Source organism: Pristis pectinata, chromosome 2 (assembly GCF_009764475.1).
Source record: "Pristis pectinata isolate sPriPec2 chromosome 2, sPriPec2.1.pri, whole genome shotgun sequence".
NCBI lineage: Eukaryota > Metazoa > Chordata > Chondrichthyes > Rhinopristiformes > Pristidae > Pristis > Pristis pectinata.
In genome coordinates this window covers 120834352-120861827 of record NC_067406.1, presented here as the reverse complement: position 1 = coordinate 120861827, position 27476 = coordinate 120834352, and the positions used below count along the sequence as shown (strand labels likewise).

At 38.8% G+C, this 27476-nt stretch overlaps 1 protein-coding gene across 1 annotated transcript; it reads right to left on the bottom strand.

The window, feature by feature from the left end:
* Positions 1–1034: 1034 nt before the first annotated feature.
* Positions 1035–22069, bottom strand: LOC127583386 (membrane-associated progesterone receptor component 2-like). The gene is given in 4 exon segments (XM_052039309.1): positions 1035–2766; positions 8089–8230; positions 8232–8245; positions 21682–22069. Coding segments are annotated over 4 exon segments (591 nt in total). The 5' UTR covers positions 22019–22069; the 3' UTR covers positions 1035–2668.
* Between the last annotated feature and the right edge of the window lie 5407 nt (positions 22070–27476).

The following is a 27476-nucleotide window of genomic DNA, read 5'->3' as shown; positions in this document are numbered from 1 at the left end:
AAATGCATATGCAACTGATTCTATCATTAACATCAGGGACCTTATGCCTGTACAATATTATTACAAAACTCTAGGATTAAGGTGGTATTATCAGGGCTCCATGTATTACAAAGCATTTGGACTCATGCAGAAAGTGAGTTAAGTAAAGGTGGCATAATGTTTATGTTAATGCACTGGAAAATGAAGTCTAGAAAATTGTTCAAATCCCACCATGGTAGGAGAAAGAACTTATATTAACTAAACTAAATAATATGGCATAAAAAAGCTGGTAACAGTAATGGTGGCCAAGCACCTATTGAACCAGATGGATTCTTGCAATTATGTCCAAGTTATGTTTCACACTTTCTTTGTGGCAGAACAAAGTTATTTCCATCTTCAGAACAATCTACAGAACAAAAGCTCCCCAACACTGACTGATCTAAGATTTAGTAGAAAGGATTCCTTTTACATGCAACTTGATTGAAACAGTTAGCAAGTACTAAACTTTAACTAAAACATGCTAATTCATTATCTGTTACACATCCTAACATGGGCTAAAACCAATCTCCAAATTCCATCAATTTTTTTTGCTTCTTATTACAGCTAGTATCACAATTAGTATCACAATTAATACAGGTGCACATGAACACATTCCATTGAAATCTGAGATAGAGATCTTTGCAATAACATTACTGCACATTAATACATTAACTACCCTTAGTTAATATGAAAATGGTGTGCTGTGCCAACAAATGTGATGTTTTTGAAGCTTTATTGTAAATCAAATCTGAACTTATTGTTTGCACATTTTAAAAAATGTAACATTAACAGATGCTCCAAGAAACATTTAAACATTTATATATAAATAGGGGGGCTTTCTACATGTCCAGCCTTAAAAGAAGCTAAAGCACTTTTAAATTAAGTTCAATGAAAATACATTGCATTTGTAAAAAAGGCAAAATAGCTCAGAGAAAATACTGTAAAAGTATACTGTAAATACTTGTAATGTAAAAGACTGACATGACAGAAAAAAGGAATCCACAAAGTCTGCATTTCAGATTTTTTTTGTTTTAATATATGTACTTCAAACAGCTTAGAAGCCTGTTCATAAAAATATGGGTATATCTGATGACACGATATTGCAAACAACAGGTTTGCCTTCCTACAGAGTGCAGTAATAAAAGCATTAAGTTAGCGATTTTCCATTGTATCATGCATTCATCTTTTAGTATTACAATGATTTTCATCCATTTAATAAAAGATACGATTTGAATATCAGACAAAACTTTGCTCAAATTTACCAGTACACAAGTCATAAGGCTAGAAACATTTAAAAATGAAATAGTTAAGCCAAATTAATCTAAATCTTTCTTTGTTGTTACCCAAGGCATTAAGTGATTTTAAGCAATTTCAAAATAAATCACAAATCAGACAAATATTAATAAACAACTGTTTATTGTGCAATTTTCATCTGATCCATCATAACCTATCGCTCTGGTTCAAGATTTGTTACTCTACACAAAGTCAGGTCTGTCTGGTTGTTGTACATGCTTTTATTAAAACAGATACACATATTTACAAAATTTGAAATGTCTTTCCATCCCAATTTTATTTTATTCCACGTAAGCTAAAGGTCCTTCCCTCTTCCACAGATTAAAAATGTTACTCCAAACAAGAGGGAAGTAAATCATGAAATCTGGGTTTCTTACTATAACACCACTAAACTATACATCACTACATAAATATGGCAGTATCACTGGATATGCTAACTGCAAATACATCAGAATGAGTGGATTTATCTCCCCACTCAAACAATGGCAATATCATATTATACAGGCAATGATAAACAGGTATACATGCAATGACTGCTTTTCTCCTTTGAACACTATTACAACATTGGCTCAGGTTTGGGGAAATGGATTTACAATATTTCAAGTTGAAGTAGAAAAGTAATCAAAATAAGGCACAATGAATATTACCTACATTTTAATAAATGGAGGGGAAACCAGACTTCAGTGTTACATCATTGCAGAGAAACACAGTTGTGTAACATTGGAGGGGAAAAAACATAGCATTTTTGAAACTGAGCCAGCACAATCAGTTACTAGTATTCCTTCCTTCCTTTGATTACTGTATACTGATTTAGTGCAGTTTTATGGGAAAATGTATTTAAAACCACTGTGCAGAGTATTCAAAAAAAATCAATTCTAAACCCCAGCTTTCAGTAGCGCTACTTATTCTGTTATTGTAAAAGCAAGATCACTGGCAATTGCTTGCAATGCTGTACATTAAAAAAAATGCACAAATCAAGGATCCCAAGACGAAGAGGCCTTGCCCTGTAACACCCAGTTCAAATAATCCTGAAACACTAATGTCGGATGGCTTCAGCACATTTATCTCCAAATCCCCTCACCCACTGGCAAACAAAAAACCCAAGTTAAATCAATACCTGGGCGTTTTTTCCCTGCCAACATAGGCATAACCTTACCCGACTTGTTACAACAACCACAAAACAATTTTGGCAGCATTTACTGGATATTTTAATTTAAGTCTCCACACAAGAGTATTTACTTTGAATGCAAAATTTTGCATTCTATCATTTGTAGCTCATGAAGAAAACAAAAGCTCCAGAAATCTGAATAAAATAGGTTGCAGCACTGAAGGCTCTTGCTTTGGTTGCTGAACAGTTTTAGTCCTGTTTTGAATGCTCTTTAACATCTTCCTCATCTGTATATTCTGATGGTTCATCCCATGGTTTCAGCAGTCGGCCTATGTAGTCATATTTTTCTGTAAATCAAATAACAGGTTTCGATTCAGTAAAACACTGTACTAGTGCTGCACTGTACTACATAAACAAAGGCTTTAATTATAATAATGCAATCATTTCCAGACAATGGATCCTGCTATTATTGACGTCCTCTGCTAATTTGCAAGGTTATAGTTTCAAAGGGAATTGTAGTGGGTTGCAATTTCCTCCAGAGTTAGGCCAGTTTAATCACAAAATATACACTGACCTTGTCATCACTGACTTAAGCTTAAGTTATACCAGCATATTTCAGAAAGTAAAAATGTAAATCAGTGCAAAAGAAATCAAAGTTATGAAAATTAAAGCTATCAGTTACATACATTAAACACAACATGTTTAATACAACTTCAGTTCACCTATTTCTATTAACATTCAAGATTCTGATGAGAAAAAAAATGCATCCAAATAAAGACAGCCTCAGCAGAGAAATATATATTTTCTGCAAAATTTTTAAGACACCACAGAATACCAGAAATATTGACCTTGGCTCCTTCAATGTTAACAATAACAATTGGATGCAAATGCAGGAAATTTACATTCTTTGGTCATAAGTCACTTAACATAGAAGACTACAGCACAGTACAGGCCCTTCGGCCCACAATGTTGTGCTGACATTTTATCCTGCTCCAACATCTATCTTACCCTTCCCTCCCACATAGCCCTGCCCCCCATTTCTCTATCGTTCATGTGTTTACCTAAGAGTCTCTTTAATGTCCCTAATGTATCTGCCCCACAACCTCTGCAGGCAGTGTGTTCCATGCACCCACCACTCTGTGTAAAAAAAACTTACCCCTGACATCCCCCTTATACCTTCCTCTAATCACCTTAAAATTATGTCCCCTTGTGTTAGCCATTGTCGCACTGGGAAAAAGTCTCTGACTGTCCACTCGATCTATGCCTCTTATCATCTTGTACACTTCTATCAAGTCAAATAGAGCTTGAATTTTCTTGGAAGAACATTCATACCACCACTGAAACGCCAATTTTCACTGAGAATTGTGTGGAAAACCTGGGGAAACATTGGAGAAAACCTGATATATGCATATTCAGGAATGCAACTCCTGAGATTTGGTGCACAACGTGGTCACTCAATGCAGTTTTAGCAATATATTTCCTTACTACAATATAACCACCATATCGAAACACTAACTGTACCATTCTCTGAATAAATCTCAAAACAAGTTTTGTGAAAGCTGATACCCAAGTAAATAATATTGTCCATTTTTTTTTCTGGTGGTGTGCATCAGAAAGAGAAAAACCTTGGGTATCACAAAGCTCATCTTTTACTGGACTTCAACTTGTCCAGAATGAAGGATCTTGACCAGAAATGTTGACTGTCCATTTCCCTCCATAGGTGCTGCCTGACCTGCTGAATTCCTCCAGCAGTTTGTTTTTCTTTGTTCAACTTCTACCAGGTTTCTTTCTTAGTGGCTCTAACTCAATCTTTTCTTTTTAACATTGGGCAGTGTTGCACAACAGGATTGAAGAAATGTCAACTTTGATTGGAGGTGATAACCTTATCACAAAATAAATACAGAAATAAAAAGCAAACTGTATTTACATAATGCCTTGTTGCATCTTGAGATCTCAAAACATTTCACATAGCAAAGATAGATAAATGAGTTAACTTTGAAGAATCTTATTGGAACATTTCCCCATCATCAGGTGTTGATATTACAGATCTCAGTGTAGTGATGTTGACACTACAGAAGTGTCATCCCAAGTTAGTGATTGGAAGGCTAATCACAATCACAGAAACACCAAACTTTGAGGGGCAGTCATTGCTGTAAATCAGAATACGTTCAGACACTGAACATCTTCGAGCACAGTGGAGGTATGTAAGCCTCCTGCAGTTTCTATAACAGTTATGCTTAAAACTGTCCTTTGAACAAGCCAGGTAACTTGCATGTTTTAGTCATGTTAAATATATTTAATAGATAAACTTGTTTTCAAGTTGATAAACAACAATTTAAAAATCATTTAATTTTAGATTACTAAAAATTTAGCATCAGGTCCAATTTGGAAGTACAAAAGCTCAAACTTTAACAAGTCTCGACCCAAAACATCAACTGTCAATTTCCCTCCATAGATGCTGCCTGATCTGCCGAGTTCCTCCAGCACTTTGTGATGCTGCTGACAGCCAGCACACCTGATAAACTGATCAAACTATTTATAATGGGAAGGCCCTGCACCGTTCAGCTTTGCCCATTAGGAGCCAGCTTCAGGAACCAAGTTACCACTGCAATTGTCAGTAGAAGAGTGGCTCCCGATTCAGGTGAGCTGGACCATACCATTCTACGAGCATGAGCATCAATTCACACATTGTGAACCATTGCCTTACATTACTGTCAGGTTTTGAACCAACAATCTTATGATTCAGAACAATTAAGTCAGACAAGGTAGGTCAATACAACATAAAAGGCATTAGTGACATTGTAATAATGCAGTAACCAAGCCAAGCAGTTTGGAAACTATTGAGATTTAGGCAATAGATTGAGAGAAATAATGACCAAATCATGAGAGAAGCAATGCAATAGCATATCACATGGGTTTAAAAAGAATCACACAATTTGTAATGAATGAGTTAGTGTTACATATTCATTAAGAACTAGCATTTATTAATATTATGTATGCAAGATGTTGCATTATAAAAATGGTAAACAAAATCTTAAAGAAACTTCAACTTCTGTTTGCATTGTTGACAGCAGATTAAAAACTATCGTCTTGTGTGAACTCATACTGGAAATGGGCTGAGGGATGGTGAAGAGATCCAATATTTTGCTACCTTCTCCTTTGAGGTCATTTTTTCATACTCTACCAACCACTATATCATGATTACCCAACAGCCCTGGATTATTTTGCTCACAACCATCAATTCTTCGGAATTCTTCTAATCTCCCCTTCAAGTGTAATCATCAAATCTGCAACATTTATTATCACCCATCAATTGCCCTTAAGGCCGCAAAGGGAGACACCCACTTGAATGCTGGTCCATCTAGGCTTTGTACTCTCAATGTTGTTGGGTAGGAAATTTCAGGAGTTAGACCCAGTAATATATTTTCTAGTTGGGATAGTGTGCAATTAAGGGGGGGGGGGGGGGCAGAAAGGAGCAATTGGTGAATTGGTGGGGCTCCCATGGGATTTCTGCCCTTGTTCTACTTGGAAACAGAGGTAACAAGTGAGAACGTGCTGTTAAAGAAATCTTGGCAAATGACTAGCATTTTGTAGTGCACCAGTGGTGGAGGGTGTCATGTTTAGGGTGAAGGATGGAGTGGCAATCAAGCAAGCTGATTTGAATATTTTTGGAACTGAACACATCAAGGCAAATGGAAGTTATTCCAGCACACTCCTGACTTGTGCCTTTTAAATAATGGCAAGGCTTTGGGAGTCAGATGTAATGTTTGCCACAGTATATCCAGCCTTCTTCCTTCTCTTGTTGCCTCAATACTTGTGATTGGTCCAGTGAAGTTTCTGGTCAATGGTACTCTGATAGGAGACTCCCTGGCAAAATTTATGGCTAGCATGCTTTCTAAACCCATGCAAGTAGGTTCTCCTTTTCAAAATTTTCCTCGTCACCAGCTGAAAAAAAAGCCATCCAGAATTCTTTTGTTCATAGAAACCCCTACCCGATCTTGAATTTCACCTTCCTCTCCAGAGTCACTAAAATTATTTTAATATTCAATCTGTTTAAAGTTCTCAGGTTTCTTCCAATGCAACAGCATCAAACTGAAAGTGCCCCAACCAAAAATCATAAATGATAGCTTTTAGCATGACTACGACCCCTTGACCTCTGCAGCTTTTTACATTATCTTCCTCACACACTTCTCCATAGTTCACTCAGTGAAATTACCCTTGTATGGTTCCACCAAGTCAGAGCACATCCAATTGTTTCCATACCAACCACATACTATTATCACAAGATTTCCTTGCAATATATCCCTGGGTTCTTTCATCATTTGTGCTGCCCCAATGATAACCCCAAGAACAATTTCAGTATCTATATATGTACTGATATGCCTCTATTGTCAGATTGCTTCTCTAATACTCTTAAATATTCTACAATTTTACCAGTTAAACACTGGAAAGACCAAAGACAATCTATTGCCCTGATTTCATCTTCTGCCATATTTATACTATACAGGTTAAAGCAGCTGCAATCTTAGCATTTTATCCCCTTAGGCGTTTCTGCTCTCTAAATTTGAGCACACCTTATCCAACAACCTGCTGTCCTTATTTTGTCCCATACCAAGTCCTATTCACCCCATACATATTCCCCCCGTGCTTCCCAATAGAATAAGAAATTCAGAACTATTGTGTGTAATCCTTTCATATTCTCATAGTTCATATCGCTAACCTTCCACAGCCCCAGAACACCTCACCATCAACTCCATTTTTTTCCATGTACAACACAAAACATATTCCCCCCCCCAACCCCCACCCTTCCTCCTCCTCAGGCTCTTGTTTTGGGTTCTGAGGTGGCTGTAAGGACCACTGCCTCTGCTATAGTAGGTGGATAGATTGTGAGCTGATGCACTCCTTCACCCTCCCCCCACCTTTATAAAGCGTTTCTGTGTGCTCCCAGTGCATGATGTGGAGGCTCTCCTATATCACACCAAATCCTCCTTTCCCAATTTGAGGGTCATGGGCCAGAGATATCCAGAAGTAGGTGGGGAAATTGCACTTCGAGAAAGCTTTGAGCACATTCTTGAATTTTTCTTTATTTATTTGCCTGGTAATATCCTCCAACAACAAAGCTCAGAATGGAGTGTCTGTTTCAGGAGCCTGGTGTCAGGCATGCAAACAATGTAGCCAGCTAGATGTAGCTGACTAATTGTAAACAGGCCCTCAATACTGGGGATATTCACCTCCAAGAACATCATTGTTGGTTCACTTATTCTTCCAGTGAATTTGGAGGATTGGTAGTATTTTCCCATTGCCTTGAGATGTCTGCTGTAGGTATTCCAAATCTCAGAAGCATATTGGGAAGTGACCACTGTGGCCTATTAAGAGTTTTGTGCTAAGTCTTGCATTGTCATTGGTGTCCACATCTACCGCCACTAAGGCCCCACATAAATTCCCTCCCCAAACCCCTTTGCCTTTCCATCTTTGACCAAGTATTTATCTTCCATTGAATATCTCCTTTTCCTGCTCATAAATAAATACAATTTGAGCATTGGAATTCCAAATGAGACCATATAAATGAACAAGAATAAGAAAAAGTTGTGAACAACAGTTCTAACAATTCCTAATGGAATGCATCAACTGAATATTAATGTAACCAGCAAAAGACAATGAATACTTGCCCATGAATTGCATCTCCCATTCTCTAACACTTTCCATTTGTACAGCACTTAAATCAGAAAGATCATCAAATTCATCCCTCAGAGCTTCTTTATCCAGGCAGAAAGTAGCCAGTCCTCTTGAAGCATCTCGGCCAGCAAATATTACCATACGGGCCATCTGTGGCGATAGTGGGGAGGGGGAAAGAAGAAGAGTTAATGAATAGAACATTAGAAACTGGTAAAATTGGCAACTGAGAAAAGATTCAGTCTGGATTTATAGCTGAAACTGAATTCTTGAATATTTAATCTTGTACATAAAACATCTTCAGACAATTTTACACCATAATCCTTCTCATGAAAATGATTAGAAAGCTAAAGGGGCATTAAGTCAAACAGGCTTGCTTAAAAAAAATCAACTCCACTTTTTGCCAAATCCCTCACTTCATTTTTCAGAAGGAAACCCAAATTAGAGTTGATGGGCATGGCGCAAGAGAATAGGTTACAGAGAAATCAGTAGGGAAATGGGATTGATGGGATGGTTCTGGCAGTTTCAATGGGAGGAAGAAAATATCATAAGTATGAAATCAGGCAGATCAAAAACAGTAATTAATGAGACCAGACTTGAGTTTTAAAGATTTGGAAAGCAGAAATATTACAAATTCAACAGCTCTTAGTTTCCAAGAATGATTTCTCATATATTTTATATGACATAGAAGATAGCCGTTCACCTCATCAAGTCTCACCAATCCCATTACCCTACTTATTTTCCTGTAATCTATGCATTAAAAGTGAAGCATTTACATCAGATCATATTTATATGTACTCACACTCCAGGGCAGATGGATAGAGGTACCAACGCATGCAGACACTGGGATTATCTGTGCTTTTCAAAAGTCCTTCAATCGCCATAATGACATCTATGGTCACAGATTTTCTACGCTCAAAATGAGAGCTCCAAAACATAGATAACTAATTGCAAACCAAGATTTTTAATCCATGTTCAATTGTTAAAGCTAGACTGACTCAAGAACAGCTGTTCGGTATTGAGATTGAGCCACAATGTGATGCATAACAATGAGCAGTGTTTGTGTTAAAACCTTTAGCTTGTATGGTACTTTCACTACCACAGATTAATTGGCTAAGTGCACCATTGTTCAGAAGTAATGAAATACATTAATACTACCACAGAAATCAGTGGTGAGATCCTTACCATTTGTTATATACTCTAATGACTTGGATGTGATTGTAGGAAGTATGATTAGCAAGATTGCAAATGTGGTTTTGTTGATAATGAGATAGTCTTGGGCTACAGAATAATATTGATCAGCTGGTAATTTGGGTAGAGCAATGGCAGATGTGAGGTGATGAGTTTTGAGATCAGAGGAGGGTAGGACATACACCATGAATGGAAGGACACTGGAGAGTACCGAGGAAGAAAGGGATCTTGACGCCTCGAGTCCAAAGATTCCTGAAGGTGGCAGCACAGCACAGATAGGGAGGTGGCAAAATTGAGGATTCTTGCCTTCATTAACCAGGGCATAAAATACAAGAGAAGGGATGCCTTGGTCCAACTATCTGAAACATTGGTTAGGCCAGAGCTGGACTACAGTGTGGCAGCCAAAACGGCACACAATCAGGAGGGTGCAGAGGAGATTCGTCTGGGATACAGCATTTCAGTTATATGGAGAGGTGGGACAGGCTGGCATGCTTTCCTTGGAGCAGAGGAGACTGGGGGGGGGGGGCAGGTTTGTAATGGTATCTGATAGAGGCATGTAACTTTTTTTTTAGAGAGACATAATAGGGTAGATAGTGAGAAAAAGTTTCCATGACAGAAGTGTCTAAGACCAGAGGACATAGGTTTAAGGTGAAGAGCAAGAGGTTTATGGTGGATCCGAGGAAGGATTTTTTCACCCAAACTTTGGGTGAAGTCTGGAACATACAGTACTGAGATGGTGGTGGAGGCAGGTATTCTCACATAAGCAGCATCTGGACAAGCACTTGAATGGCCAAGGCAGAGTAGGCTACACAAGTGCTGGTAACTGGGATTAGTATAGGTTAGGTACTCAATGGTCAGCATAGACATGGTGGGTCAAATGGCCAGGTTCTGAGCTGTATGACTTGAACTGCAGATATTATTACGATAAAGACAGCCCCAAGGGCCACGTTATAAACAAGATACAAATTCAGGGAAATCATTAGCTATGAGAGATTTCCTGTGTTAGTCAACTGAGACTGTTAACTGTCTGGAGGGGATTGAAAAAGCCTGCCACACAGGCTCTTAAATCAGCAAATACATACTCTATGAAGAGGGCAGCAACCCAAGATCCAATACAGTTAAGTGATGAATTAATTGGAATCAAAGATCAAATTAAAGCAACATGAAAATTAAACTTTAGAGATTCAAATAGAAATTTCTGATTAGCAAGACTCATGGCTATGACAATTTTAGTGGAAAATACCTTATAAAAATACAAATTTCACATCTATTTACTTAAACATCTACCATAAGTGCAACACTGTATTGCTCCTTTCAAAATCTGGAATTTTGGTGTGAGTACTCAGAACAGCAGCTTTATATCCAGAACAATGTCAGATATTGGACACTGACAAACAGTGGAAGAATCCAGCAGGTCAAGGAGCATCTGTGGAAACGATGGTAGATGGAACAGGTAGGGGCTGGGAAAGGCAAACAAGGAGAAGAAACATGTGGGACAAGAACACGGGGGTGTGGATTACCCAAAATCCAATATTGTAAGCTACCCAAGCATAACGTTGTTTTTCCAATTTGTGTTTGGCCTCTACATGGCAATGGAGAAGACAGGAGGACAGAGAGGTCAGTGCTGAAGCAGGAAAGAGTTAAAATGACATGCAACAGGAAGCTCAAGATGGTTGCTCTGGACAGAGCACAAGTGCTCTGCAAAACCATTGCTTGATTTCACCAACGTAGAGGAGGCCACATTGTGAGCGCAGAATGCAGTCAACCAATTTGGAGGAGGTGCAGGTGAACGTCTACCTCACTTAGAAGAGCTGTTTAGGTCCCTGGTTGGTGACGAAGGATAAGTGAAAGGACACGTGTTACACCTCCTATGGTTGCAGGGGAAAGTGCCAGTGGATAGTGAAGGGTGGGTGGAGAGGGACGAGCAAACCAGGGAATCACAGAGAGAGTGGTCCCAGCAGAAGGCAGAAAAGGGGGTGGGGGTGGAGAGAGGGGAAGATGTGACTGGTGGTGGAATCACACTGGAGTTGACAGACATGGGAAAGTATAATATATTGGATGCGGAAGCTGGTAGAGTGAAGGTGAGGACCAAGGGTACTCTATTGCTGTCCATCTGGGAAGGAGGGGGAGAGAGCAAACATGTGGGAAATGCAGGAAATGCATGCAAGGGCTCCATCAACAATGGCAGAGGAAGCCACATTTTGGGAGTACATTTCAGAAGCCCTAGATTGTGTGAACAGATGTGGCAGGGATGGAGAAATTTAGAAAAGGGAATGGCATCCTTACAAGAAGCAGGTATAGTCAGGTGTCAGATATTGTTCATCTTTGCCATGACATTATTGGTTGGAGCTGCTGGCTTTTGGTTCATCTTGCTCCCTTCTTGAGGCCTGGGCGAAGTTATTGACTGCACTAACTAAAACAACAGCTTTGTTTTCCATACAATGACACTACTATTTCTCTACCATTGAAAACCATTTTCGCAGCTGATCAAGTAATTATCAAATAAACAAAAGACAATTGCTCAGGCAGTTTTTCCAGTTTTCCTCATCATGACCATTTCATATAACTTTGGAAACTCCTAGAAACCTGCTCTTTCTACATTTCACATAACATGTAGATCCTACATCTACATTTAACAGATGACTACCACTAATAACAATGTAATGTCTAATGCTTACCAGTTGCTTAGATACTATTTTCTTCTTCCTTCACAAGTTACACATTGTATATTATTGTGAATATCTAAGGCATGCAAGAATTAAGAGATCTTAAACCCAACAGTTTGGTGCGTTCACCTTTCCTTCACATGCTCTTGATCCAATTCCGTTTTAGCTACATACATATTATTCTTTCATTCAATTACTACTTTCATATCATTCACACACTTTGTTTTCTCTTAAAATACACTATTCTATTTCCTTCCACCTTTCTATTCCTCAACAGCATAACTTTCTTTGACAACTTAATGTACATCATTCCAACCAGAAGTCTCTATTAACTGCTAGATTAAGATAATACTGTTCAACACAAAAATTAAAAACACAAATTACAAGAGATTGGAGCAGTGGCTCTGCAATGTAGAGCAGCTGCCTTATAGCTCTAGTGATCCTGACCTTCAGCGGTCTGTATGTGGAGTTTGAACGTTCTCCGTGACTACGTTGGTTTCCCCAGGTGCTCCGATTTCCTCCCACATCCCAAAAGGTGTGCTGGCTGTTAGGTTGACTAGCTAGCAGGAAAACTGGGGAAGTGTTACTATGCATCTGTCAGAGAATAGGTTACAGGAAAGCAAGTGCGGGAATGGGATCAATAGAATTTCTCAGACAGCTGGCATAGACTCGATGGGCCAAATAGCTGCCCTCAATGTTGCAAGTAAATATGAAATTTGAAAAACCCAGACAGATCCAAGCATCACATTGGTATGAGGGCAAGTTATTTCCCTGCTACTGTGCTAAGAACTGCTGATTAATAATAGTGAAACAATTAATACTAATTAGTCTGTACTTCATAGTTACTTTGAACTCAGTTTCTTTTGCTAAAGTTTCTGAAAAGTTTGGTAAAGCATTGTTCCCTCAAATTCTTTAGTAAATACATTAAATTAACACAAAATAGGTCTACAGAATTTCATGTAAAATATAGAACCTTTTTTAAAAGACCAGAAAGGCTCATAAAAAGAATTATCAACACAATACATGCTGTTAAGGAAGCAGTGTTCAATGCCAGCACTTATACCTCCAATCCAGAAGGTTCGAGGCCTATTCTAGAAATTCATGCACAAAATCCACACTAACATTTAAATGAAACAGTAATAAGTGTCGAACGGTTAGCAGTACCATTTTTCAGATGAGATTATATAACATCACTCCCATTTTTGAGCAACCAGTCCTGCTGTTGCCTCTAGTCACATCTTTCGTTTCTTGACCCGTTACTTCTCAATTTACTTTCCTCTACCATCCCTCCAGCCCTCTACTTAGAGCCTTCCCCTTCATTCAATCATACATCTTTTCCCTCCCCCCCCAACAATTCTTACTCCCAAGCATTCTTCCTCTAGCTCTAACTGCTTTAGTTTTCAGTTTTTACCAAAGGTCATTGATCTGAGACATGAGGTCTTCCTTCACAGCAGATCAGACATCGCCTGATGTATTTCCAGCATTGTGTTTTGGGAAAGATAGCATTTAGCCAAACAATTCAATACTCTAAATGAATGTTTAAATCACTGAAAGGCATGTTTAAGAATAAACCTATGATACTGGTCCAAGAGTAGCCGAGGAGTTTTCTTAACTATTTTGGCCAACATTTAGTCATGAGATTGAATGGCACAAAAGACAATAGGAACAATTTTCAGAATACAATTACTGGAGTCCTGCAAGGACTAAATAACTTGGATGGGATAGAACGCCATATATCTAAACTTGTCAAAGATAAAGAAGGGCAAAATGCTACTATTAAATCAGAGATGCACCAAAAGAAAAAAAAATAGGCAAAAGGATCTGCAATATCAGCAAATCTACAGTCCCCCATATTGGCTTTAAAAAGAAATCAATTACCTTCTATATGATAGAAAGTCAGAAATGTAGAGATCCAAAGAGACTTGGGAATCCATGCACATAGAACTCTATAATTGCTTGGAGAGGTACAGAAAATAATCAAGATAATGAATAGAATAATAGCCATTATATCTAGGAGGTCTGCAGTTTCCATGAGTAAAGGTTATATAACAACAAAAGTCCACCTGGGAGACCAAGGGCAATTCTGCATATCACATCACATGGACAACATGCTGCCTTGGAAGAATGGAGAAATTTACCAGAATGATGTTTATGGACTCCAAACATTAAATTATGAGGCAAAATTAGTGTTGTAGATCCTGAATGTTGTAAAGCATCTAGGAAATCTAGTCAGCATGGTTTTACAAACAGTAAATCATGTTTGAAAAAATTTGCTCAAATTCTTTGAAGATGTGGCAGGGAGAGTTGATCGAGGTTGCGTTTCCAAAAGACATTTTCAAATGCCTTTTGGAAATCTAAATGCATTACATCTACAATCTATAGACGTAGTGCATTTAGATTTCCAAAAGGCATTTGACAAGGTGGTATATAAAAGGCTGATGCACAAGTTAAGAGCACAAAGTATTGGAAGAAATGTGTCAGCGTGGATTGAAAACTGGCTGTCACATAGAAAACAGAGTTGGAATAAATGGGTTCTTTTCAGGCCAGAAGGAGGCAAATAGTGAAGTACCCCAGGGATTGGTTCTTGGTCCACACATGGTTTACTATTTACATTAATGAACTATAGCGGTTTCCAAGTTTGCCAATGATATGAAAATAGGTGAAAGGGCATGCTGGGGATGAGGACATTGTGATTCTGCAACAGGATATAGATGGATTAAGTGATTGGGCAAAAGCCCAACAAATGGAGTTTAATTTGGGGAAGCATGAGATCATGCACTTTAAGAGGAATCAAATGGCAGATTATCTAAATGGAGAGAGACTGCCAATGAGTGGAGTTCAGAGGTATCTAGGTGTTCCAGTGCATGAATCACAAAAAAATTAGCAGGCAAATCCAATAAGTAGTCAAGAAAGCAAAAGACATGTTGGCCTTTGTAATAAAGGGCATGTAGTTAAAGAATGGGGAGGTTTTGTTACAATTGAACAGGGTAAAGTTGCACCTGGAATACCATGCAGTTTTGATCCCTTTACCTAAAGAAATAGTAGCATTGCAGGCAGTCCAAATGAGATGAGGCAGTCCAATTCCTGGGATGAGGGGTGAACTTGTTCAAACATACATGAGCCTCAGGGGGCTTGACAGGATAGATGTTGAGATGTTGCCACTAGTGGGACAGTCACAAACAAGGGGACATAGCTACAAAATAAGGGACTGGTCATTTAAAACTGAGGTGCATAGAAATTGCTTCTATCAGAGGATAGTGAACCACTGGAATACGCTGCCCTCCAAAAGATGGAGGCCAGATCATTAGATACATTTAAGATTGAGACAGATAAATATTTGAAAGATCAGGGAATGGAGAGTCACGGGAAACTGGCAGCATAGATCAGTCATGATCGTACTGAATGGCAGGGCAGACTTAAGGAGCCTGGTGGCCTACTCCTAATCCTATTTTGTGTTTTGCGAAACTAAGCAGGCAGTTGAAAATTATTTTCATCAGTTGGAGGGGCTAAGACTAAGGGACAAAGTAATAGTAATAGCATCTTGAGCCTGCACTGCCATTCAATAGAATCCGATGAACTGATGCAACCTCAGCTTCATATTCCTGATTACCAAGGTAACTCTTCAAATCTCCAACTCTCATCAAGCATTTATCTACCTCTACCTTATAAACATTCAAAGACTTTGCTTCTGCCACTCTGAGGAAAACAGCTACAAATATTCATAAACACTTAAGGAAAATTTTCACCTTTGCCCTTGTTAAAACTGTGATCTCCAGTTTTAATTCAAAACGAAACATTCTCCCAACATCCACTCTGTTAAGATCCTACTTCAAAGGACCTTTCTTCATAAGACAGACCATCCATTGCAAGTGTTGGTCCAGTATATCTTTCTCTGAACTGCTCCAACACATTAACTTCATAGAAATTTGAGAAAATCTTCGACATTCAACAATTGATGCTCAGTCAAATCTTCATTTTAATTCTGAAAAGTGGCAGGATTGTTAACCAAACCATTAAGGAAACAGGAAAATGACCAGTGGGCAAGCATGGTAGTGTAGCGGTTAGGGTAATGCTATCACAGCGTCAACGAGCTGGGTTCAATTCCAGCTGTTGTAAGGAGTTTGTACGTTCTCTCCTTGTCTGCGTGGGTTTCCTCCGGGTGCTCCGGTTTCCTCCCACATTCCAAAGACGTACGGGTTAGAAAGTTGTGGGCATGCCATGTTGGCACCAGAAGCGTGGCGACACTTGCGTGACGTCCCCAGAACAATCTACGCAAAAAGATGCATTTCACTGTGTGTTTCGACGTACATGTGACTAATGAAGATATATCTTATCATATATGGAGTTAAGTCACAAACCAGCCATGACGTTACTGAAAGGTGAAGCAGGTTCAAGAGGCTAAACAACCCACTACTGTTCCTACACTCAACCAATAAGACCAAAGTAGATTGTCCATTATCTTGCCCATCTCCAAGACACTGTAGTGTTAGCACTTGTTTGGGAGGGGAGGTGGGAATAAGTGTTTACCATAATTTGGTGTTAAATGTGGGCTATATGAATTTATAGACTTGGACTAAGGTGCAAGTTTCACCCGTAACAGGATGAGCCTAGTTGTCAACTCATCATAAGATGTCAACACATGAGTAGAGCTGCAGGGGGGAAAAGGCGCAAACTATTTCAGTTGACTCCCAAGTTACCTCAATCAGCTACTAAGAATTAAAGGGGAAGTGGTATTTCAGTTAGTCAGCAGATTGAGAGATTAACACATTTCTTAAATTAAAATAGTATGCTTTTAGATGCAGTACTTCTACCCATCATTATTTCTTAAATTGTAAGACTTTAATTACAAGTTTCAGCTTTTGCACCTTCAATTCCTCCCAGCTGACCTCTATGGTTGCCAACAGCAGGAAGGGTCCAATCATCAGAACGTCTTGTTGTACTCAAGAACATGAGCTACATTAGCATGGAGTGCCTCCCCATGGAAACAAGGGAAGCTCAGAATATACAGGAGGAATGTTGGTGTAGTCACATAATGCTGTTAACCATAGTGAAGTTATGCTATGTGCATACCAGAGCAAGCAGTGAGTAACAACAACCACTTGTATCTTCTGTCAAAAGATATGAAAAATCAACATATACAGAACTGCTCCAGCACCTAAGTAACTGAGTTGATTGCACCAAGTTCACTCCAGGTGTGATCACCAATCTTTTGACTTTGTTGTTCATACTATTAAAGCTAAAACCTAACAGGCCTATAAACTTAAAGCAATCCACAACTCATGACTTAAAATTCAGATCTGATGCTTATCACTGAACATCAAAAAATACCTTATAGTTTTTTCCCTTCTCTTTCTCTATATTTATCCTAATTTTTTCATAACACTTAAGTCATTGTAAAATTTTTCATCAGCAGCTGACATCCTTCCTATTCAGCATTTAAAGGTTTTGCAAGTTGAGGGGCATATATAATTATGCTATTTCCCCCAAATAAGCAAACGGCAGATAATTGGACTTGTGGGTATGCTCTTAAATGCAAATAGTTATAGCAAAAATATCTTTAGCACTACACAGCACCAATACTTAATGAAATCAGCAGGGCTCACCCAGAAGCTATTGCTTGAACCTACAGAAACAGGAGATTATGGGTTCAAACATAAGAAATTCATGCCAAATTGAGGAGTTATTTTATTTTGCACTTTCAGGTCAGATATTAATGGAGATCTTGTGTAGTTGTTCAGATGGACACAAAATGTTTTTGCACTATTCAAAAGACAACAGAATTTTTAGGGTCTGGGTCAACATTCCCACTTCCACCAGTAACACCACAATAAATCATGGATTAATCTGCGTGCTGATCTTGAAACCTTACTGCATACAGACTGGGTGATTAAAAGCTTAACACTTGATTAGCATTTCATTTGTTGTAAAATACTTTAGGATGTACTGAGAAAGTAAAAGGTGCTAGATAAAAATGTGACCTTTATTGGAAAAAGTTGGAATGCAGGCTTAAAAATACTATGCACAAATACCATTAAAAACTTGATGTTGCACTTACGAACATCTTGAAATGAAGATAGTATCTGAAATATTTTAAAAATAAATACAAAAGTACCACAGCCAGTAAATAATTACCTTTCACCAACTTTCAGCACTTAAGATCGGACAAGGTTTCTCAAAGCACTGACAAATTTTCCACAAACAAATTCTAATACTTTTCACATAATATTGCACATCCTACAGAGTTATATTGTACTTGAAAGATAATATTAAAAAGTTGCAGATTTAATGATATTAGTTCAGAATTCAAATAGAAGTCTACATGCCGTTAAATGTTAACTAGTTTAGGACATAGAAAATAAAGACAATGAAGTTGTGGTTGGTCACAATATTTGGAATTTTAACCTCAATTTTTTTCTCTTCACAGACGAAGACAAACTATTTGTTCCAGCATTTTCCGTTTTAAAATTTCCAACAATCAGTGTTAGCTTTTGGTTTGCTTGAATTCAGTGCCATTTTTCAGGAATAGTCATCTTAAGAGTTTATTCCTCAACATGATTTTTGCCTTTTATCCTGTTCATAGATATTAATATGAACGGAAGTTGCTATTCCTATTATAATTCTCAAGTTTAACCACGAGCACACTAAAATTCACTTGGACCACCAAATAACTGAAGGCCATCTGAATCCACTTAGTCGATTTAAAAAGAAATCCACAATCTAGTTCCCAGCAAAAAAAGGCAAAGAACTATTAGGGGGAAATAAATACATGAATGACCCCTGCAGCTTTTGTTAGTTTCAAATTACAATTTAGTCTTGAAAGACAATATCTTGTGGAAATGAAAAAAAGATGCTGGAAATCTAAAATAAAAACAGAAAATGCTGCAAACACTCAGCAGGGCAGGCAGCATCTGTGGAAGAAGAAACAGAGTTAACTTTCAAGGTCCAAGACCATCCTGACAAACTGTTTCTCCTTCCAGAGATACTGTCTGATCTGCTGAGTGTTTCCAACATTTTCTGTTTTTATTTGTAACAGTACATTATCTAATTTGAGATTTTAAATAAAACTGAATTTCAACAGAGGTTGCAGATATTGGGACCCAGTTCATTCCCCCCGTACTGACGATGGGGCATGGGGTACAAATACAAAAAAAATACAAGGCTGAAATAATTGCGACATTCTTTAAGCAAAAGTGTACATCAGCCATTACCAAGAGCAACCCCACCCAAAGGTACCAGCATTACAGAAGCCAGTCTTCAACCAATTTACTTTTCTCCACATTATAAAGAAACTACCGAATACACTCTATACAGCTAAAGCTATGGGCCCCAGGAAACTCGTGCAAATCTGAAAACTTTAGATTGCACTCTGTCCCCTACCCAACAATTCATTGCAGGGACTGTAGTGATTCAAGAAAGAATTTCATACTACCTTGTCAAGGGCAACAGATAAGCAATAAAGGCTGGCAGCCACATCCCACGATAGAATAAAAATATTTTGGTTTGATAAAAAAAAACACTTGGAAAGGCCACCTGTCTTGCAACTAACTCAAGATCACTTCAAAAATTCAGTGCCTTTTTCTAAAATGTTATAATTCAGCAGAGATGGGAAGTTCTACGTCTTAGTCATTACTTCTCCCATGAATTACTAAATCAGACGACATCTTGCCAATTATGGGACCTTTCTGTATTCAAATTAGTTGTTGCATTTTGTAAATTAAGACTGCATTTCACAAATATGCACAAGTACTTTGGAATGGCCTATGGCCATGAAAGGCACTATAAATGCAAGTTATTTTATCTGGAAGGGTTTACAATTTTCCAAAAATACACATCTAATTTTGATTCCATAATTCTGCCTTATAACAGTACCAGTTTTAATAGCCACTGGTAATAGCTTATTAAAAAAATATTCCTTAATAGAACACTGTGGCAGTGGCATTTACCCAGCATCTCAGCATCAATGAAACTCATACCAAGTACATGCCCAAGACCAAAAGACAGAAATTTTTTAAACCTGCAGGACTGATATTGTGCCTTATAGTAATTAGTACTATGAAATGAACATGAAATGCTGCCTATCATTCTTAAATTTCCCACACCAAAACAGAGCAGAACTATTTAGTGGATTTGTGCAGGTTATCTAAGTCTTCCACATGCAATTATATTTGGTTCCAAAATTTTGTTCAACAAAAATCTTGAATATAATTCTGTTTCCACAAAGAACCCTAGTGGAATAAAAGTCATTTATCTTTCAAACTTGTGGTATAACTGATAAACATATGACAAGCTGAATCACCCATCACCACAAGGAAAGCAAAGTTCACCCACAAGTGCAAGCAGTCCTCTTTCTCATATCTGTGATGCATCATTAACCCTGTAAACTGTCAGAAGTTAAGGAAGAAGCAATTCAGTTCATTATTTGTGTTTACTTTTAAAGCATTCCCAATAGCTGCCATTCTCCCACTTATTTCCCTGTAACTATTCTCTCTCACATCAACTCCCCTCAACGACATTATTCTTCCAGAAACCAAATTTCCTCCAAATGTTACCAATTCACAGCAAAAAGTAATGCTACCAAAAATGCTACTAAAACTAATTTTCACATGCTCTCATTTACTTATTGCCAGTTTCTTGTATGAAAGTCAAACTAACAATACCAATATTTTGCTTATTGCAAGACAATGCATGAAAATATACACAACACTGGCCAAAAGACAATGACTGAAATTGGAAGTACAATGCAAAAATATGGAATAAATACCTTAATTGTAACAGATCTTTGCCACTTCAGGTTTGGCAGTGAATAGACAATGTAATTTGTGCTGATAAAAACACTTTTTTCACTCCAATCTCTTTTGAATCTCAGCAATCAAGGCTACTTCCTATCAAGAGAGGCTAGACAGTTTGGCTCTATATTCCTTGGAGTTTAGAGGGCTGACCTTATTGAAACATATACGACCTTATTGAAACATACAAATTCCTAAGTAGGCTTGACAGAGTAGATGTTGAGATGTTGCCAGCAATGGGAGAGTCACGAACAAGGAGACATAGATACAAAATAAGGGGTCGGTCATTTAAAACTGAGGTGCATAGAAATTGCTGCTATCAGAGGGTTGTGAATCTCTGGAATTCTCTGCCCCCTAGGGTGGAAGCCAGATCATTAGATACATTTAAGGCGGCGATACACAAATATATAATTGAAAGATCAGCTAATTGAGGGTTATGGCGAAGCACATAAGAGGAGCTGACGCCAGCATAGATCAGTCATGATAGTACCGAGTGGTGGGGCAAACTTGAGGGGTCTGGTGGCCTACTCCTATGTTGTGTTGTGTGTGCTTCCAGCATTGCACAAGACATCGTTCTCGGGTCCACAAAGTTTAAGTGTGCAATACACATGAAAGAAAATTGTGCGCCTTGCGTTTCCTCTGAAGCATTTTAAGTCAAAAACTACAACGATGGAACAAAAACCATTCCTTAAATTCCTAATCCTCACGTTTCTGCACCGTGCTCAAATTGCGCTATGGAAGAGATAGCCATGATTGGTCTGTTACTCCAAGGTGGGCAGAAAGCAGTTTCATAAACATATACCAAGAATAAATGAGTGGGAAATTCACACACAGACACACGCAGCCAAGCATTAGCTAAGTGTATGAGGTCAGATATCCATCTGCATTCCGTGACAGTGAAATATTGTGTTTTGTTTATCGGTGTGCGATTTGTTGCTGTACTGACCGGGTCCATAGAATTTCTTCCCTTTGGTCACATCGAAAACTTTGCCGTTGACGGCGAGCAGGAGCCGCGGGTTCTGAAGCCCGTCGTATTCCCGCAGCTGCTCCAGGCTGAAGTCGCGCTTCTTCATCTTGGGCAACGCGGGCTCTTTGCACTCGGTCTCCGCGCCGCCCCTCCTTCTCCGGTACAGTCTGTAGACCCCGAGCAAGGCCAGTAACAACAGGCAGACATTAAACACTAAGCCGCCGACACCAAAACCAGCCAACCCGGCCGCCTCCTCCTCATCCAAAGACGGACCACCCCCTTCACCGCCACTGCTGCCCTCCACATCGTCCGCCATACTGTACGTTAACAACCCCGCCAGCAGCGCATAAACACTTCAGTATGGCGACTTCCCATTGGGTAACGTTCACCGCCGCTTCTTCCAACCAAGCGCCGCCACAATGCCTGACGGGAGATGTAGTCCGCCGAAGGCGCGCTCACTTCACACATGCGCGGTAAGTACGACACGAATGATGACCTGGCATGGGTGGCGTCACACGCAGATCCCGGCACGCAGCGCGACAGCGCCCTCGTGAGGCACGCTGCAACGTGGCACATGGTGCCCGCGGGAAGCGGCCGGGCTCAGTGAGGTGACGTAAGGTTGCCTAGGCAGCGTCACTGAGACTGTACATGGTGCGCTGACGTGGAGACATCCTGAAAGTAGGCGATGAGTTACTTACAGTTGCATCCTAAGAGTTTTCATAAAGCACTTAAAAATAACGGTTTAACTCGTCTTAAGTTATTAGTCAGAAATTTCAGGTGAATATGTTTGGCCTTGGGTGTAATTTAATGTATTCTTGGTTGCATTTGTTTACGGTATTTAACGCATTAAAATGCAGCATCAGCATAAAACTGTACCAAGATGTAAAACCATCGAGGTTTGTATTCTTATAAAATCGGGACTAATTGGGGATGGTTGGAAATATTCAGGGGTCGAGGGTTCAAGCCTCTCTCCTCTGTTGTAGGGTCACACAGCACGGAAACGTGCCCTTCGACCAAGATTCCCATCTAAGCCAGTCCCATGTCCCTCCAAACCTTTCCTATCCGTGTACCTGTCCAAGTTCCTTTTAAATGTTGTTAATGTACCTGCCTCAACCACTTCCTCTGGCAGCTCATTCCATATACTGACTATCGTCAGGGTGAAAAAGTTGCCCCTCAAGTTCCTATTAAATCTCTCCCTTTTCACCCTAATATTGCCATGTAAATATTTAGTCTTGTTTGTAACTTCTGTATTCTCCATGTTCAGTAAAGAGAAATAAACAAAAAGCAGTAAGAGCATCAAACAAATGAGAATGAGCACAGAAGTGAAATTGTGAAGTGTTGGTCTTGATCATCTATGATAGCTTTCATAGGCTCCCAAAGTTGTATCACACCTGTTGAGATTGTAAGCTGCATGATTTCCCAGTTTAATTCTAGTTCTCGTTTAATCAAATGCATTTTCTTTAATGTTTAAAACACATTTCCTGTTTTATTATCTGTGCAAATTCTTTAATGTGATTGGCTGCTCCGCCAACATGATATCACTGTGTCTTGTTGGATGCTGGTTTCCCCTTTGTACCCTAGCCTGACAACAATAGTTGTTGGAAAGGGCAAAGTTCTCACCATGGTGATTACTAGGTCCTTATAAAGAAAATTTTGCCCAGTCAGTGGCAAGCAGTAAATTTGCTGTTACTTGCAAATTCTATGTCATAGATATTGACAAGTGAATATTGTAATTTAGTAGAAATATACACAGAATGTTTAGTTAATTAAAACATTGAAACATTACTAGGTATTAAAAATAATCTGGAAATATTGCAAAAGATGCATGATATAAAGCTTATGAGTTAAGAAAAATATAGCTGGAGGTCAGTGATGTAACAGATACTGTACCTACGGAACAGAGTGCAGCTCAGTAAATCTTACAAATGTGTAATATGATCTACAGAACTGTTACTCGTACACGATCAGTTCTATATTTATAACATCAAAATTCAAGGGAACATGGAAAGGATTGAACTATAAACCTCATGAACCATTCTGTTAAAATGTTGCTAAAATGAGTACTAGAAAGTATTAGAAAAGAAGCCAAATTGGGAGTTAACTAAAGATTAGTTTGGTTTTCGAAGTGCAATATAAAAATGTGTGAAATGCCTTTTGTGAACAATCTGTAAATAGGCAGTTGAAATAAAGAAAGAAAACCTTAATAGTCCATAAGAAAATCTTTAATAAAGAGGAGCACAAAAGAATTGGAATTGGTGCCAAAGACATGAAGTGTTCACAGAATCTTTACTAGTTAAAATGAACGGCAATCAGAACAACAGTTGAGTTAAAGTCCAGTAGTTATTGTTAATTAGCAGAATACAACAATTTTATGGCACCTGTGGTTCACTTGTGATTGTTGAGATCAATAATTTAAATACCATTAAAGACAATGGTATTGTTCCAGTAGATTTTAATATCCATCCATTAATTAGGACAGGAAAGAAAAAAAGAAAAAAAAAGATGAATTTCTAATATGTATAGGGCTCCATCCTCAATACTTACAGGAGGCAAAATGTAATAATTTAAGAAGATAATACATATAATAGACAGTGGGAGGGGTGGGGTTTCCAATGAATGCAGTGTTCTTGAGTTTACAGAATACATTTGCCAATATAGCATACACTGAAAAAGAGTAATAATTATGGAATTAAAGTAGGAGTCGCAATTTGAAATACTGATTGGTTTGATGCGAGGAAAAAAAGAATAGAAATTATGGTAACTTCTTATAGTATATGAAAGAGGTTAATGGAGTCCCTTAGGGTACTTTTCTGGAACCATTTCTGTTCACTGTACACATGAATGAATTATATATTGGACTTGAGTGAGTGGTGTGCAGATGACCCTATGGAAAGTACAGAAAATAATTCTGAGGTTCTAGTGAAGTTACAAGAGTGAAATGGACAACTAAATTGCAAATGAAATTCAATTTGAGTAAAATGTGAGGATGTACATATTTCCAAAAAAATTATACTTTGAATGAGGTGAGATTGGGTGTGATGGAAGAAAAGGGATTTGGGGCTTCACCTTTACAGGACCTCAAGTGGAGATTGCCTTGAAATCTCTAACATAATGCTGGGTATGACATCTGGAAGCATGAAAAAAGTCAAAATGTAATAGGGGATGCATACAAAACCACAGTTGAGGTACTGTGCACAGTGGTAACCTCCATATTACAAGAAAGATGAGTTAATAAAGGAGGAACACCACAGATTTATTAAGTGGTTGCCTGGAACAGGGAAATACAAGTGAAACCTGGAGAAAATAGGGCTATTTTTGTTAAAACAGAAGAGATGAAAAGCACTTTGATTAAGGCATATAAAATTGTGATAGATTAGAATAGTGGCCAAGAATAAGAGGGGAAAGGAATGAGATCTAAAATGACAAACAGTACAGGTTTTTATTTTGTGTGGAGAGCTGTGAGGCTGTGGAATGCATTGTTGAATCCAATTAAATTAGGGACCTTATCAACTAAGAACAGTTTAACATAGAATTGAAAGGGAAGAAGGGAATATCAGAAGGCATTTGGGATTTGGATTCCTGCTTCTGTAGTGGATAACATCGACAATTATTGGTCGGATTGAACACTGTTTCTACTTTGCACCTTTTCTGTAGTTCATTTATCATCATTAGAACATAGAACAGTACAGCACAGGAACAGACTCTTTGGCCCATGATGTATATGCTGACTATGATGTCAGTTTAACTAATCCCATCTGCCTGCACATTGTCCCTATCCCTCTATTCCCTGCCCGTTCATGTGCCTGTCTAAATGCCTCTTAAACATTACTACTGTAACTGCTTCCATCACCTCCCGTGGCAGTGTGTTCCAGGCACTTACCACTCTCTGGGTAAAAAAAACTTGCCTCGCATTGAACTTTCCCTCTCTCACCTTAAAGCTATGCCGTCTAATATTTGACGTTATGGGGACAAAATTGCTTGCAAGCACAAGAAGTGAAAACGAACAAAAAAAAAATCCTTTGGCCCAATGTCAAACTAACCAAAGTTATTAAATTGTTTACCTGGATAGCTTTTCACTGAAGACACGGCAAAGAATTATAGAAATCAGAAATGATATGCCAAACAGCGCAAAAGAGCAAAATATTATGATTCATATTGCTCAATTCGACCCATCTCAACTGGCTGTCAGCACATTCTTATTGGTTCCATCCCATCCTCCCCCCCCCCATTTCTCTGTAATCTATTCCCTCTCATATGTCCATCAACTCTATTCTTCTGCCATCTAACTACATTAGGGTCCATTTACAAGAGCTGCTTAATCTATGCTTAATCTACCTGCATGCCTTTGGGATGTGGGAGGAAACCAGATCACCTGGAGGTAATTCATGCATTCACAGAAGGAATATGGAAACTCCACACAGTCAGAACTCTAGGTTGGAATTGAACCCAGGCCAGTGGAGCTTTGTGCAGCCACACAATCTGCTGCATCACTGTCCAGTACTTTGTTGAATTACTTAAAGAGAAAAAATGTATGCTGGAGCACCTCTACTCTTTATATTAGAAAGCTTCAGTTTTGTTACTGGTATGGATATCTTCATCTATTGATATTAATTACAACAATTGTTCCTGAGCAATCTAAGTGCAATATGGTTTGAAAGTCACAAGTTGTCACTGACCAGAAAGATATTACCAACCAGCCTGTGATGCTGCTGCAAGTAGGTTTTTATTGTACCTGTGCATACTTGTGGGACATCACCAGGACACCACCACAGGAGTTCTTCAGGGTGGTGCTTTGGACTTAATCATTATCAGCTGCTTCATTCACAGGTCAGAAATGGGAATGCTCACTGATGATTATGTAATGTTCAATTTCATTCACAACTCCTCGTGAGGTGATCCATTTTGATCTGAGTTGCGCTACCAGTGTCCTCTGAATCCCAGACTCGCATTTCTCCATTCGAATGTTGGTGTCAGGTTCTCATGGTGTTCCAGGGTTCGGTATGAAGCTAAGTCCTGTTTCCAGGACCCACCTCCCTTCTATTCCTTATGTTCTCCAATGACATTGTTTCACATTGTCAATTTAGTCCGGGTCTGACCCATTTCAGTGATCTTCATCCCATTGCATCTGCACTATTGGTTGCTATAATATCACCTTCTGTTTAATCACTTAACCAATGTATATCATCTTAGTTATCAGTGCTGAGCCAGTAAGGTACAGAAGAGTGGAACTGTATACTCCTGACAGTTCATACAAGACCCCATTCTTCACGTGGGTGTTATGAACTATTTTAGCTTAGCCTCCTTTCTCAATTATCATAGGAATAGTGAACTTTCCTGCCTGGCCTTAGGTGTCATTGGAGATGCCTTGCAGTGTTTCTTATCTCACTACAGCCAGCCCGTCACTGTCTACATGTGCAGAATTTATTGCTGCGGGCTTGTGAAACTGAGAGAATTTAACAGTGGGAAATTGTCTCTTGTCCCTTGCTAAGTTTTTCCAGCATTTCCTGGAATGTTGCAAAAATTGTGGAATTGCAACAGGATATAGATCAGTTGCAGATGTGGGCAGAGAAATGGCAGGTGGAGTTCAATTCTGGCAAGTGTGAGGTGTTGCACTTTGGGAGGTCAATTGTAAGGGGAAAGTACACAGTTAATGGCAGACCCTTAAGAGCATTGATGTACAGAGGGATCTCGGGGTCCAAGTCCATAGCTCCCTGAAAGTAGCAGCATAAGGAGATAGAGTGGTAAAGAAGGCATACAGCATACTTGCCTTCATC